At 44.7% G+C, this 12,965-nt stretch overlaps 1 protein-coding gene across 1 annotated transcript; it reads left to right on the top strand.

Moving 5' to 3' along the window:
- The first annotated feature begins 2,589 nt into the window (after window positions 1-2,589).
- LOC120034481 lies at window positions 2,590-7,390 on the top strand. The gene is made up of 8 exons (XM_038981062.1): window positions 2,590-3,803; window positions 4,057-4,253; window positions 4,383-4,582; window positions 4,715-4,814; window positions 4,903-5,265; window positions 5,944-6,100; window positions 6,428-6,555; window positions 6,769-7,390. The coding sequence occupies exons 1-8, from the start codon at window positions 3,251-3,253 to the stop codon at window positions 7,138-7,140; spliced, it is 2,070 nt and encodes a 689-aa protein (XP_038836990.1). The 5' UTR covers window positions 2,590-3,250; the 3' UTR covers window positions 7,141-7,390.
- The last annotated feature ends 5,575 nt before the right edge of the window (window positions 7,391-12,965 follow it).

The following is a 12,965-nucleotide window of genomic DNA, read 5'->3' as shown; positions in this document are numbered from 1 at the left end:
TTTTTTTGAAACATTACAATACATTCACAACAGATTTCACAACACACTAAGTGTGTGTTCCCTTCAGGCCCCTACTCCACTACCACATATCTACTACACAAAATCCATGTACGTGTGTGTGTATAGTGCGTATGTTATCGTGTGTGTGCATGTGTTTGTGTTGCTTCACAGTCCCCGCTGTTCAATAAGGTGTATTTTTATGTTTTTTAAATCTATTTTTACTCATGAGTTACTTGATGAGGAATAGGGTTCCATGTAGTCATGGCTCTATGTACTACTGTGCGTCTGCCATATTCTGTTCTGGACTTGGGGACTGTGGAGAGACCTCTGGTGGCATGTCTTTTGGGGTATGAATGGGTGTCTGAGCTGTGTGCCAGTAGTTCAAGCAGACAGCTTGGTGCATTCAACAAGTTAATACCGCTCACAAATACAAGTAGTGATGAAGTCAATCTCTCCTCCACTTTGTGCCAGGACAGATTGACATGCATATTATTGTTAGTTCTCTGTGTACATCCAATGGCCAGCTGTGCTGCCCTGTTCCGAGCTATTTGCAATTTTCCTAAGTCCCTCTTTCTTGCACCTGACCACACGACTGAACAGTAGTCCAGGTGCGACAGAACGAGGGCCTGCAGCTTCTACACCAGGTAGCCTAGTGGTTAGAGCGTTGGACTAGTAACCAAAAGGTTGCAAGATCGAATCCCCGAGCTGACAAGTTAAAAATCTGTCGTTCTGCCCCTGAACAAGGCAGTTAACCCACTGTTCCTAGGCCGTCATTGAAAATAAGAATTTGTTCTTAACTGACTTGCCTAGTTAAATAAAGATAAAATAAATAAAACACCAGGGCTATTCGACTCTTACCCTATGAGGTTCGGTTTTCTGTTGTACCTGATAATTAAGTGCACCCACCAGGTGTCCCAGGTCTAAATCAGTCCCCGATTTAGAGGGCAACAATGAACAAATGCCTTGGAAATGGCTTCGAGGTCCAGAGTCCAGTTTGAGGGTTCTACACCTTCTCTGAGTAGAGCACGACTTGGGAAGTCAGCAGGGGGCACTGTCAGGCTCTGGAAGGAGACCTGGTCATCATCAACAGCGAGAAGGAGCAGGTACAGTCTAAAATGGATCATCTTAAAACAAAAGATCTCCTCTTACTCCTCTTCTTTATTTTTCTGGGATAGTCACCTGTTGTAGTGTCCTGGGGTAATGAAAGATTTGTTTTTGTCTTTTAACATCTTCAGCTCTTGAGCATACTATTGTTTTCCAAGGACTTTCTTGCAGAGAGGGTTGGCAGCATCGGTGGCTCTTTACTTCACAGATTTGTCCTGCCTCGACGCTGAAAAGAGCACATGGATTTCACATGACAAATACCTTAAAAAAGGGGGGTAAGCGCGTGGATCAGGAAACCAGTCAGTATCTGGTGTGACCACCATTTTCCTCATGCAGCGCGACACATCTTCGCACAGAGTTGATCAGGCTGTTGATTGTGGAATGTTGTCCCACTCCTCTTCAATGGCTGTGCGAAGTTGCTGGATATTGGCGGGAACTGGAACATGCGGTTGTACAAGTCGATCCAGAGCATCCCACACATGCTTAATGGGTGACATGTTTGGTGAGTATGCAGGCTTCCAGAACTTATGTATAGGCCCTTGCGACTTGGGGCCGGGCATTATGCTGAAACATGAGGTGATGGCGGCGGATGAATGGCACAACAATGGATCTCGTCACGGTATCTCTGTGCATCTCTGTGTATTCAAATTGACATTGATAAAATGCAATTGTGTTCATTATCCATAGGTTATGCCTGCTCATACCATAACCCCACTGCCACCATGGGGCACTCTGTTCACAATGTTGAAATCAGTAAACCGCTTGCCCACACAACGACATGCACGTGGCCTGTGGTTGTGAGGCTGGTTGGCCGTACTGCCAAGTTCTCTAAAACGACGTTGGAGGCAGCTTATGGTAGAGAAATTAACGTTCAATCCTCTGGCAACAGATCTGGTGGACGTTCCTGCAGTCAGCATGCCAATTGCACATTCCCTCAACTTGAAACATCTGTGGCATTGTGTTGTGTGACAAAACAGCCTTTTATTGTCCCCAGCACAAGGTGCACCAGCTTCTTGATATGCCACACCTGTAAAGTGGATGGATTATCTTGGCAAAGGAAAATACTCACTAACAGAGATGTAAACAAATTTGAGCACAACATTTGAGAGAAATAATAATTTTGTCCATATAGAAATTATTTTGGGGCTCAACACTTTACATGTTGCGTTTATATTTTTGTTTAGTGTATTTTGTCAACTCTTTCAACCCTGTCAGGGGGCTTTTTATATTCATCCATTAAAAGCAAAGGGATCGAGTCTGGGGAAACAATTATCTTCATGACATTTCCTCTCTGCAGTGTCCAGGCGAATGTTCTGTGAAATGTATGACATCAACTATTTCAATATGAACAATTCATTTGGCTCGATCATTGGCAACATCACTGCTGAATAATTATAGTCAAATCTCTGTACACTGACTGTCTTCACACCGTTCTCTTCTATGAAGCATGATGCCTCTTGCTGATGACGTTTTATTTAGGGGACGATAGCTAGCTAGAAATGATAGCTAGCTAGCTAGCTACAACGCTTCAAATATTTATATATTAATGTTTTACGCACTGTAGCTTTGGTTTAAAGTCCCAATCCCGCGTAGACTTCAAGTATTGTTTTGATAATTTGCTGTGAAATGTTGGTGACGTTAACTAGTTGAATGAATCTGTTAATTTACAGAGATGGCTTGTAGGAAATGATTAGCTAGCTAGGGAGCTTGTTTTGTTGCTAGCAATCATAATGGGATACCTAGTCAGTTGCAAAACTCATTCTATTCAACCGAAATGTGTCTTCCGCATAATATGGTAGTAATGTTACTAGTTAGTGATCCAGCTTAGCTAGCTATGTTATCTTGGTAACCCAAAAACCAATGTCATCTGTAGTTTTAGGGTGAAGAGCTAATATGATTGTTCTTAGTCAAATTCATATTACTCCGTGTGTATCTCTGGTTGACGCTCCAAGTGAGAGAGGCTTAGAGATGTGGTCATGTCAATTATCAGAGAGGAAGAACTTAAGCAATAACTTATACTAGAGAATCTTTGACAATACCCAGGTTTGGTGGTTTTTGAATAGACTAGCTACATACCACCCCATAGAGCCCGAACCTGAAGTTGGTGTCTAAAGTCACAGAGGCAGCCAGGTAGAGCTGTGCCAAGATGGATGTCCAGTTGTCCATCAGCTTCCTGAGGGACAGACTGGGTGGGGCCATTGAGGAGGCAGTGCGTACAGCAGTGGAGTCTGTGCTGTGTGAGACTGTGCGTCTGTTAACCGGGCTCCAAGGGGACCAGCAGCAGGGACTCTCCTCAGTGACCCAGAGGGACCAGGACACCCTGGGACTGAAGCAGAGGTTAGAAGCCCCCAGCGGGGGTGACTGGAGGGTGCAGGCTGGGTCTTCAGAGGCATTCTGTAACACAGGACCGAGGGGGGGTGGTGGGCGTGGCAACATTAAGAATCCAATGGGTCAGACCACTTGCTCGACCTCCCAAGCATCACAAAGGACCACCGTGGAGCCCCATCCCCAGGAGGTGGTGGAGGACTGTGCTGGACTGCCTGACCCATTTGATCTTGTGTCGGCTGGGCCAGTGATGGTGGACTTTGAGGAGGGTCAGGGCATGGGGATCCCAGAGGAGTGGGAGCTGATGAACAGAGTGTACAAGACGGAGCACAATGAAGACATGGCCCTTATTGACGGGGGAGGTACCACTCACTGTAAGTCCTGACTCAATGTAGTAAAAGATGGCTGTGATGTAATTTTACAGAGAAAAGAAAGCCTTAGTGAGAGAGGCTCTCTCCATATCGTGGCTTGCAGTATTTTCATGTAGCCTCGCAAGCTGCCTGATATCGCGAGCTTACATGAATGGCATATCCGTACAGCGAACCATTCATGTAAGTTCGCGAGATCAGGCGGCTTGCTAGGCTACCTCATGCTCTTCCTCATTGTCTCCTCTCTGCTAATGTTCAGTTGCAGATGACCATAGGCTGCATGAAGGAGACCTGAGGACTGTGGCTGTGCCCCTGGAGGGAGAGATGGCTGCCAAGCCCCAGGATGCATTGCACCCCTGCTTCAGCCCAGCCAACATCAAAACAGAGCGGCCTGAGATGGAGAGATGCTGCATGGCTGAGGAAGCCCTTGCTCTGCCTCTGCCTCATTCTACCAATGTGAGTAAAGCACATCTACTCAGTCCTCGATCGCCGACCTCGCAATCTCATAAAACATATTAGGCACCAAATGTTAATTGACATAATGTGAACCTCGGTCCTTAACTTATCTAAACCTGTCATTCTCAGAGTGGTGTGGAGGCCAGTGAGTTTGGGCAGGAGCAGGTGGAGGCTGGTCCACAGGACTTTGTAGGTCGCCTGCGCCTGTGGCTGGAGCAGCTGTGTCCTGAGGTGGTGCGGGAGTACGAGAGGGAGGGCTGTCTGTGTGAGCTGTCCCGCAGAAAGCTCATCAAGTTCTCTGTGTCCTTCATCGTGGAGGAGTTTGGATTGTGAGGAGCTGATTGTATGTGTGTTTGGGATGAGAAGGGGAAGGGACTGAGAAATCTGAGATTTCTCTCTTCTATTTAGACTCAATGTTTTGTGAGTGTTTCTGACGTTTAATCTCCTGTCCTTCTCTGCAGCTACCCTACCTCTGCTCAGAAGACCATGCTGGCAGAGCACATAGTGGAGCTCTTCCCAGGACTCAGGCTCTGTGCACCCTCTGCTGGCATCAATGGCATCGTGAGTTAGTAAATTGATTAGTGTAGGATTTACATAATTCTCACTGAACAGACAATTGTCTTTTCGTGTTCTCTCTCTCTCTGTGTAGGAACACTTGTACGACCCGTTGTCCCGTACGGGTTACATTGAGACGCGCCTGCGCAACTCTCGACGCACCCTTGAAGACCACAAGAAGAAGTATGTGCTGAAGAGGCGTCGGCCAGAGCCAGGCCTATTGGACCCCGCTGGACCTAGATCGGGACCTGGGCTCCTGGAGAGCCAGTCTAGCGAGGAGACCCAGAGGTGGGTGGAGCTGATGAAGAAAACCAGGCCCCTGACCAGGAATCTGCCTGCCATCCACGGTGCTATGGACCTCACATTCAACGCACGCAGGAGGTGGATCAACAACACACGGCCTAGTATGAGGGCTGTGTTGGCCGAATATCCACGTTTTCTTGACGTACCCGCCACGGTGAGTCCAGTCTTCATGGAGAAAGCCACTGATGCTCACTCGACTAGAAAGGCCACAGATAGACTTGTATTAGGTTCATTCCATGTCATTTCAGCCAGGTGTATGACACCCACCATCTCAAATTGTTCTGAAGTTGTTTCTGAAGTTAGAAACCGACAAGGTTAGCATTCCTGCAACATTATTTTAATGATATATAACTCAATCTCTGAGGAATTAAGCTAATTGATTGTACCCAAAATAGCCAGTTCTTTTATTTATAGGATTCATATATTTCTGAATTTTTATAGTACCTAACATCCAATTTGAACCAAACTTTTTCCTAACAATGAGGTAAGATACTGTATGAGGAATCCAAGAAGTGGTCGAAAGCCACCCGCTGGCCACTTGACTATTCCTTTGGATTCCTCATGTCTATTTATTGATTATGATATGAATCCTATAAATTCAAATGGCCTATTTGGATGCGATCAATTAGCTTAATTTCTCAGATGATAAAATATATATTTTTTAAACTAGAATATTTGTGGAATTGATTGTATCAGTTTCCAAACAACAAACGATTTCAGAACAATTTGAGTCGGTGGGTGTAAAAATCCTCTTTCTTGTGCTTTTTGAAGTGGAACAACGCATTGGTGACTAAGTGTATTATTGGGATCTGAAAGGTGTTTCTTTGTTCAGATTGACCTGGAGTTTGAGAGGATGTTCCCAGGTAAAGGCCACTCCTTTCTGGCCCAGTGGTCGTCTTTCGTGTTGCCCAGGGTGTACCAGATCGCAGAGTGTGAAAAACACCCAGACATCTCTGCACTTCTCCAGCTGGCTGCCACACAGCAAGGAGGTCAGAGGTTAACTACACTGAACAAAAATATAAACGCAACATGTTTAAAGTGTTGGTTTCATGAAATATAAAATCTCAGAAATGATCCATATACACAAAAAGTTTTTCTCAGTAAAAACGTTGAAGTTGTTGCATGTTGCATTTATTTGTTGTTTGTTCAGTATACATGGAATAGACACTTTACAGTCAACCTCCTAATAAACCATTGACAGACTGACTGAAAATTATCTGAGTGATTTACTCAGTGGTCAGAGTACATTGCTGTGTTCTGTTTGAGTTGTTTTATGCCAAGTTTCACGTATTTGTTCCCCTCTGATTCCTCTGCAGACTCCTACACCCTGACTATGCTGAAGGTCCTGATCTATGTACTACCACCAACAAACACCAGTAGAGCCTCCTTGCCCTCCAGGAGCAGTGTCAGGCAGGCCATTCGGTATCTGGTGGACATTGTACCGGTGAGCAACAGTTTATAAAATGTTTTATAATTCCTGGTCAGACTGAGTAATAAACTCAGACATTTCCTCTTTGCTATATAGATTAACAGTTTGTGAACTAGGGGAGTTTTAGAAGGAACTTGTTGGCAACTTTAGAAGGGTAACAATAACTTTTTGAAGGAATGTAATTGAAGAACCCCTTTGAAAGACCTTTCCTCCTTTGTTCCTCTACAGATGGACACCGAGGTGTCCTCCTTATTCTGTGACCCTACCTCCTTGGAGGGCCCAGAGTCTGCCTCCCCTGCTCAGCCCTACATAGTGAGCGTGGGGCCCCTGGAGGCCCCTGGCCGGCAGCTTTGCATCGTGTTCCCCGTTGATAGGATGGCAATCCCTCTACCTCAGGAGGGCCTGAGCAATGCACTGGACAAGCTTTTCAAGCTTCTGCGTGTGTTTGAACTGGGGTACCCAGATCAGCTAGCCTCCTTGTATAGCTTCCTTGAGCACCTCTATGGGCTGGAGATGACCCCACGAGATAACCATGACTCCCCCAGTGGCAAGGGATCAAAAGTGCTTGAACTTTTATCACGGCTCCACATGCCCTCCTGACAGAAGGCAAAGGTCTACACATGAATTGAACTCACCCCACAGACTTACCTTTTTATTTGTATTTTTTGGATTGCAATTTTATCATAGCCATCCTTCACAGAGCACGTCCTTTACTATGTTCTGAATTTTCCCCAAAATAAAAAGTATGTCAGAATGAACTAAACAATGCTGATGGAACACTGGTGTGTTATACCTTCATTATACAGTACCAGTTAAAAGTTTGGACACCTACTCATTCAAGGGTTTTTTGTTATTTTTACTATTTTCTACATTGTAGAATAATAGTGAAGACATCAAAACTATGAAATAACATATATGGAATCGTGTAGTAACCAAAAAAAGTGTAAAACAAATCTTTTTTTTTTTTGAGATTCTTCAAAGTAGCCACCCTTTGCACACACTTGGCATTCTCTCAACCAGCTTCATGAGGTTGTCACCTGGAATGCATTTCAATTAACATGTGTGCCTTGTTAATTTGAGGAATTTATTTCCTTAATGCGTTTGAGCCAATCGTGTTGTGACAAGGTAGGGGTGGTATACAGAAGATAGCCCTATTTGGTAAAAGACCAAGTTCATATTTTGGCAAGATTTGCTCAGATAAGCAAAGAGAAACGACAGTCCATCATTACTTTAAGACATTAAGGTCAGTCAATCTGGAAAGTTTCAAAAACTGAAAGTTTCTTCAAGTGCAGTCGCAAAAACCATCAAGTTCTATGATGAAACTGGCTCATGAGGACCGCCACAGGAAAGGAAGACCCAGAGTTACACTACCGTTCAAAAGTTTGGGGTCACTTAGAAATGTCCTTGTTTTTGAAAGAAAAACACCTTTTTTTGTCCATTTAAAATAACATCAAATTGATCAGAAATACAGTGTAGACATTGTTAATGTTGTAAATGACTTTTGTAGCTGGAAACGGCTGATTTGTAATGGAATATCTACATAGGCGTACAGCGGCCCATTATCAGCAACCACCACTCCTGTGTTCCAATGACACGTTTTGTTAGCTAATCCAAGTTTATCATTTCAAAAGACTAATTGATCATTAGAAAACCCTTTTGCAATTATGTTAGCACAGCTGAAAACTGTTGTTCTGATTAAAGAAGCAATAAAACTGGCCTTTAGACTAGTTGAGTGTCTGGAGCATCGGCACTTGCGGGTTTGATTACAGGCTTAAAATGGCCAGAAACAAATAACTTTCTTATGAAACTCGTCAGTCTATTCTTGTTCTGAGAAATGAAGGCTATTCCATGCGAGAAATTGCCAAGAAACTGAAGATCTCGTACAATGCTGTGTACTACTCCCGTCACAGAACAGCACAAACTGGCTCTAACTAGAATAGGAGAGGGAGGCCCCGGAGCACAACTGAGCAAGAGGACAAGTACATTAGTGTCTAGTCCTCAACTGGCAGCTTCATTAAATAGTACCCGCAAAACACCAGTCTCAACGTCAACAGTGAAGAGGCGACTCAGGGATGCTGGCCTTCTAGGCAGAATTGCAAAGAAAAAGCCATATGTCAGACTGGCCGATAATAAGAAAAGATTAAGATGGGCAAAAGAACACACACTGGACAGGAAGATTAGAAAAAAGTGTTATGGACAAAAGAATCTAAGTTTGAGGTGTTCGGATCACAAAGAAGAACGTGAGATGCAGAAAAGATGCTGGAGGAGTGCTTGACGCCATCTGTCAAGCATGGTGGAGGCAATGTGATTGTCTGGGGTGCTTTGGTGATGGTAAAGTGGGAGATTTGTACAGGGTAAAAGGGATCTTGAAGAAGGAAGGCTATCACTCCATTTTGCAACACCATGCCATACCCTGTGGACGGCGCTTAATTGGAGCGCATTTCCTCCTATAACAGGACAATGACCCAAAGCACAGCTCCAAACTATGCAAGAACTATTTAGGGAAGAAGCAGTTAGCTGGTATTCTGTTTATAATGGGGTGGCCAGCACAGTCACCGGATCTCAACCCTATTGAGCTGTTGTGGGAGCAGCTTGACCGTATGGTATGTAAGAAGTGCCCATCAAGCCAATCCAACTTGTGGGAGGTGCATCAGGGAGCATGGGGTGAAATCTCTTCAGATTACCTCAACAAATTGACAACTAGAATGCCGAAGGTCTGCAAGACTGTAATTGCTGCAAATGGAGGATTCTTTGACGAAAGCAAAGTTTGAAGGAAAATAGTAACAAGAAAGTCAAACCCTTGAGTGAGTAGGTGTGTCTTAACTTTTGACTGTATATTCACTGCATTTCTCATTGACAATGCAAATACTTGCATCAAACTAACATCTTGTATGAATTTTCTGTGCGGGGAAACGATACCGTATTTTGTACTTTGGGATACCTTTTCAGTTTTTGCACAATTGCTTTAGTATTTAACTTGCTCATGACACTGTTGTGGTTTTGACTTTTTTTTAAATAAAAAAATATGAATGTTTTCACTGTCCACTATTTTAATGTGAAATACGGGTGAGGTATGTAATGGTATCATTTTCTGTCCTGTCAACACATTTATGTAATGCATGACCAAGTGATATGTTCTTTGGAGTCTATGTTCAATCGGTGGCAGCAGTCGAATAAGATGGCCCGGTTTGAACTTGCCTATGGGCCATCACTTCACCAGGCGAAGCCAGTGAGGGAAGAGGAGCGGCCAGCTCAAATCGAACAACAATCTGCGCCACTCCCTTATGTTGTCAACAAGGCAGCATAATCTCTTTTTCATAAAATATACGTTTGAATTTTCAAACTAGTTTTCATGTGGAAGGCAGATACAACGCTTTCAAAAGCAATCACTTTTGCAAGTGAAAACAGAATCCTACTCATTACTCCACGTGCTTTTGTTTTGAGCTGATTTATACCATACAAAAATAAACGCAACATGTAGGTTTCATGAGCTGAAATAAAATATCCCCGAATTTACCATATGCACAAAAAGCTGATCTCTAATTTTGTGCACAAATTTGTTTACATCCCTCAAATCAAATTGTATTGGTCACATACACATGGTTAGCAGTTGTTAATGCGAGTGTAGAGAAATGCTTGTGCTATTACGACTATGCAGTAAAATGTAACAAGTAATCTAACAAATTCACAACAACTACCTTATACACACAAATACACACAAATGTAAAGGGATGAATATGTACATATAAATATATGAATGAGCGATGGCGTGCGGCATATGCAAGATGCAGTGTAGAATAAAGTATATACATATGAAGTGAGTAATGTAGGATATGTAAACATTATTAAAGTGGTGTTATTTAAAGTGACTAGTGATAGCTTTGATGGACCTGCACTGACGTCGCCTTCTGAATTATAGCGGGGTGAACAGGCAGTGGCTCGGGTGGTTGTCCTTGATCTTTTTGGCCTTCCGGTGACATCGGGTGCTGTAGGTGTCCTGGAGGGCAGGTAGTTTGCCCCCGGTGATGCGTTGTGTAGACCGCACTACCCTCTGGAGAGCCTTGCGGTTGAGGGCGGTGCAAGTGCCGTACCAGGCGTTGATACAGCCTGACAGGATGCTCCTGGTTGTCCATCTGTAAAAGTTTGTGAGTGTTTTAGATGACAAGCCAAATTTCTTCAGCCTCCTGAGGTTGAAGAGGCGCTGTTGTGCCTTCTTCACCACGCTGTCTGTGTGAGTGGACCATTTCAGTTTTTCCGTGATGTGTACGCCGAGGAACTTAACTCCCTCTGCTCTGCTGTTTCCTGAAGTCCACGATCATCTCCTTTGTTTTGTTGACGTTGAGTGAGAGGTTATTTTCCCGACACCACACTCCGAGGGCCCTCATCTCCTCCCTGTAGGCTGTCTCGTCGTTGTTGGTAATCAGGCCTACCACTGTAGTGTCGTCTGCAAACTTGATGATTGAGTTGGAAGCGTGCATGGCCACGCAGTCATGGGTGAACAGGGAGTACAGGAGAGGGCTGAGAATGCACCCTTGTGGGGCCCCAGTGTTGAGGATCAGCAGGGTGGAGATGTTTCCTATCTTCACCACCTGGGGGGCGGCCCATCAACGTTCAGGACCCAGTTGCACAGGGCGGGGTTGAGACCCAGGGTCTCGACCCTAATGACGAGTTTGGAAGGGTACTATGGTGTTAAATGCTGAGATGTAGTCAATGAACAGCATTCTTACATAGGTATTTCTCTTGTCCAGATGGGATAGGGCAGTGTGCAGTGTGATGGCGATTGCATCGTCAGTGGACCTATTGGGGCGGTAAGCAAATTGGAGTGGGTCTAGGTTATCAGGTAGGGTGGAGGTGATATGGTCCTTGACTAGTCTCTCAAAGCACTTCATGATGACGGAAGTGAGTGCTACAGGGCGATAGTCGTTTAGCTCAGTTACCTTAGCTTTCTTGGGAACAGGGACAATGGAGCCATCTTGAAGCATGTGGGAACAACAGACTGGGATAGGGATTGGTTGAATATGTCCGTAAACACACCAGCCAGCTGGTCTGCGCATGCTCTGAGGACGCGGCTAGGGATGCCGTCTGGGCCGGCAGCCTTGCGAGGGTTAACACGTTTAAATGTTTTACTCACGTTGGCCACGTAGAAGGAGAGCCCACAGGCTTTGGTCGGGGGTTGTGTCAGTGGCACTGTATTGTCCTCAAAGCAAGCAAAGAAGTTGTTTAATTTGTCTGGGAGCAAGACGTCGGTGTCCGCGACAGGGCTGGTTCTTTTTGTAATCCGTGATTGACTGTAGTCTCGTGTTTGAGCCGTTGAATTGCGACTCTCTATACTGACACTTTGCTTGTTTGATTGCCTTGTGGAGGGAATAGCTGCACTGTTTGGTCGTGTTTCCGGTCGCCTTGCCATGATTAAAAGCGGTGGTTTGCGCGAATGCTGCCATCAATCCACGGTTTCTAGTTAGGGAAGGTTTTAATTGGTCACAGAGGGAACGACATCACCGATGCACTTGCTAATAAACTCGCTCACCGAGTCAGCGTATACATCAATGTTGTTGTCTGAGGCTATCCGGAACATATCCCAGTCCACGTGATCGAAGTATGGTTCTTAGGTTAGCTTTGTTAAAATCCCCATTTACAGTAAATGCAGCCTCATGATGTATTGTTTCCAGTTCACATAGAGTCCAGTGAAGTTATTTCAGGGCCGACGAGGGATCTGCTTGGGGGGGAGATATAAATGGCTGTGACTATAATCGAAGAGAATTGTCTTGGAAGATAATGCGGTCAGCATTTGATTGTAAGGAATTCTAGGTCGGGTGAACAAAAGGACTTGAGTTCCTGTATGTTGTTGTGATTACACCATAAGTCGTTAATCATGAAGCATACACCCCAGCCCTCCTCCTTCCCAGAGAGATGTTTGTTTCTGTTGGCGCGATGCGTGAAGAAACCGGGTGGCTGTACCGACTCTGACAACGAATCCCGAGTGAGCCATGTTTCCATGAAATGTCTCTCTGGAAGGCAACTCGTGCCCTAATTTCGTTCACCTTGTTTTCTAGAGATTGTACATTGGTGAGTAATATGCTCGGAAGCGGTGGATGGTGTGCTCGCCTTCTGAGTCTGACCAGTAGGCCGCTCCGTCTGTCTCTCCTGCGGCGACCGCGTTGTTTTGGGTCAGCCTCTGGGATGAGATCGCATGTCCAGGGTGGTGGTCCGAACAAAGGATCCGCTTCGGGAAAGACGTATTCCTGGTCGTAATGATGGTACATTGACATCGCTTTTATATCCAATAGTTCTTCCCGGCTGTATGTAAAAACACTTCAGATTATCTGGGCTAACAATGTAAGAAATAATACATAATAAAACAAATAACTGCATAGTTTTCTAAGGACCTGAAGCGAGGCGACCATCTCTGTTGGCGCCATCTTGTT

This window comes from Salvelinus namaycush, chromosome 41, assembly GCF_016432855.1.
Source record: "Salvelinus namaycush isolate Seneca chromosome 41, SaNama_1.0, whole genome shotgun sequence".
In the NCBI taxonomy this organism is placed as follows: Eukaryota; Metazoa; Chordata; class Actinopteri; order Salmoniformes; family Salmonidae; genus Salvelinus; species Salvelinus namaycush.
Note: the sequence above shows the minus strand (reverse complement) of the source record. Positions and strands in the feature narration are given on the sequence as shown.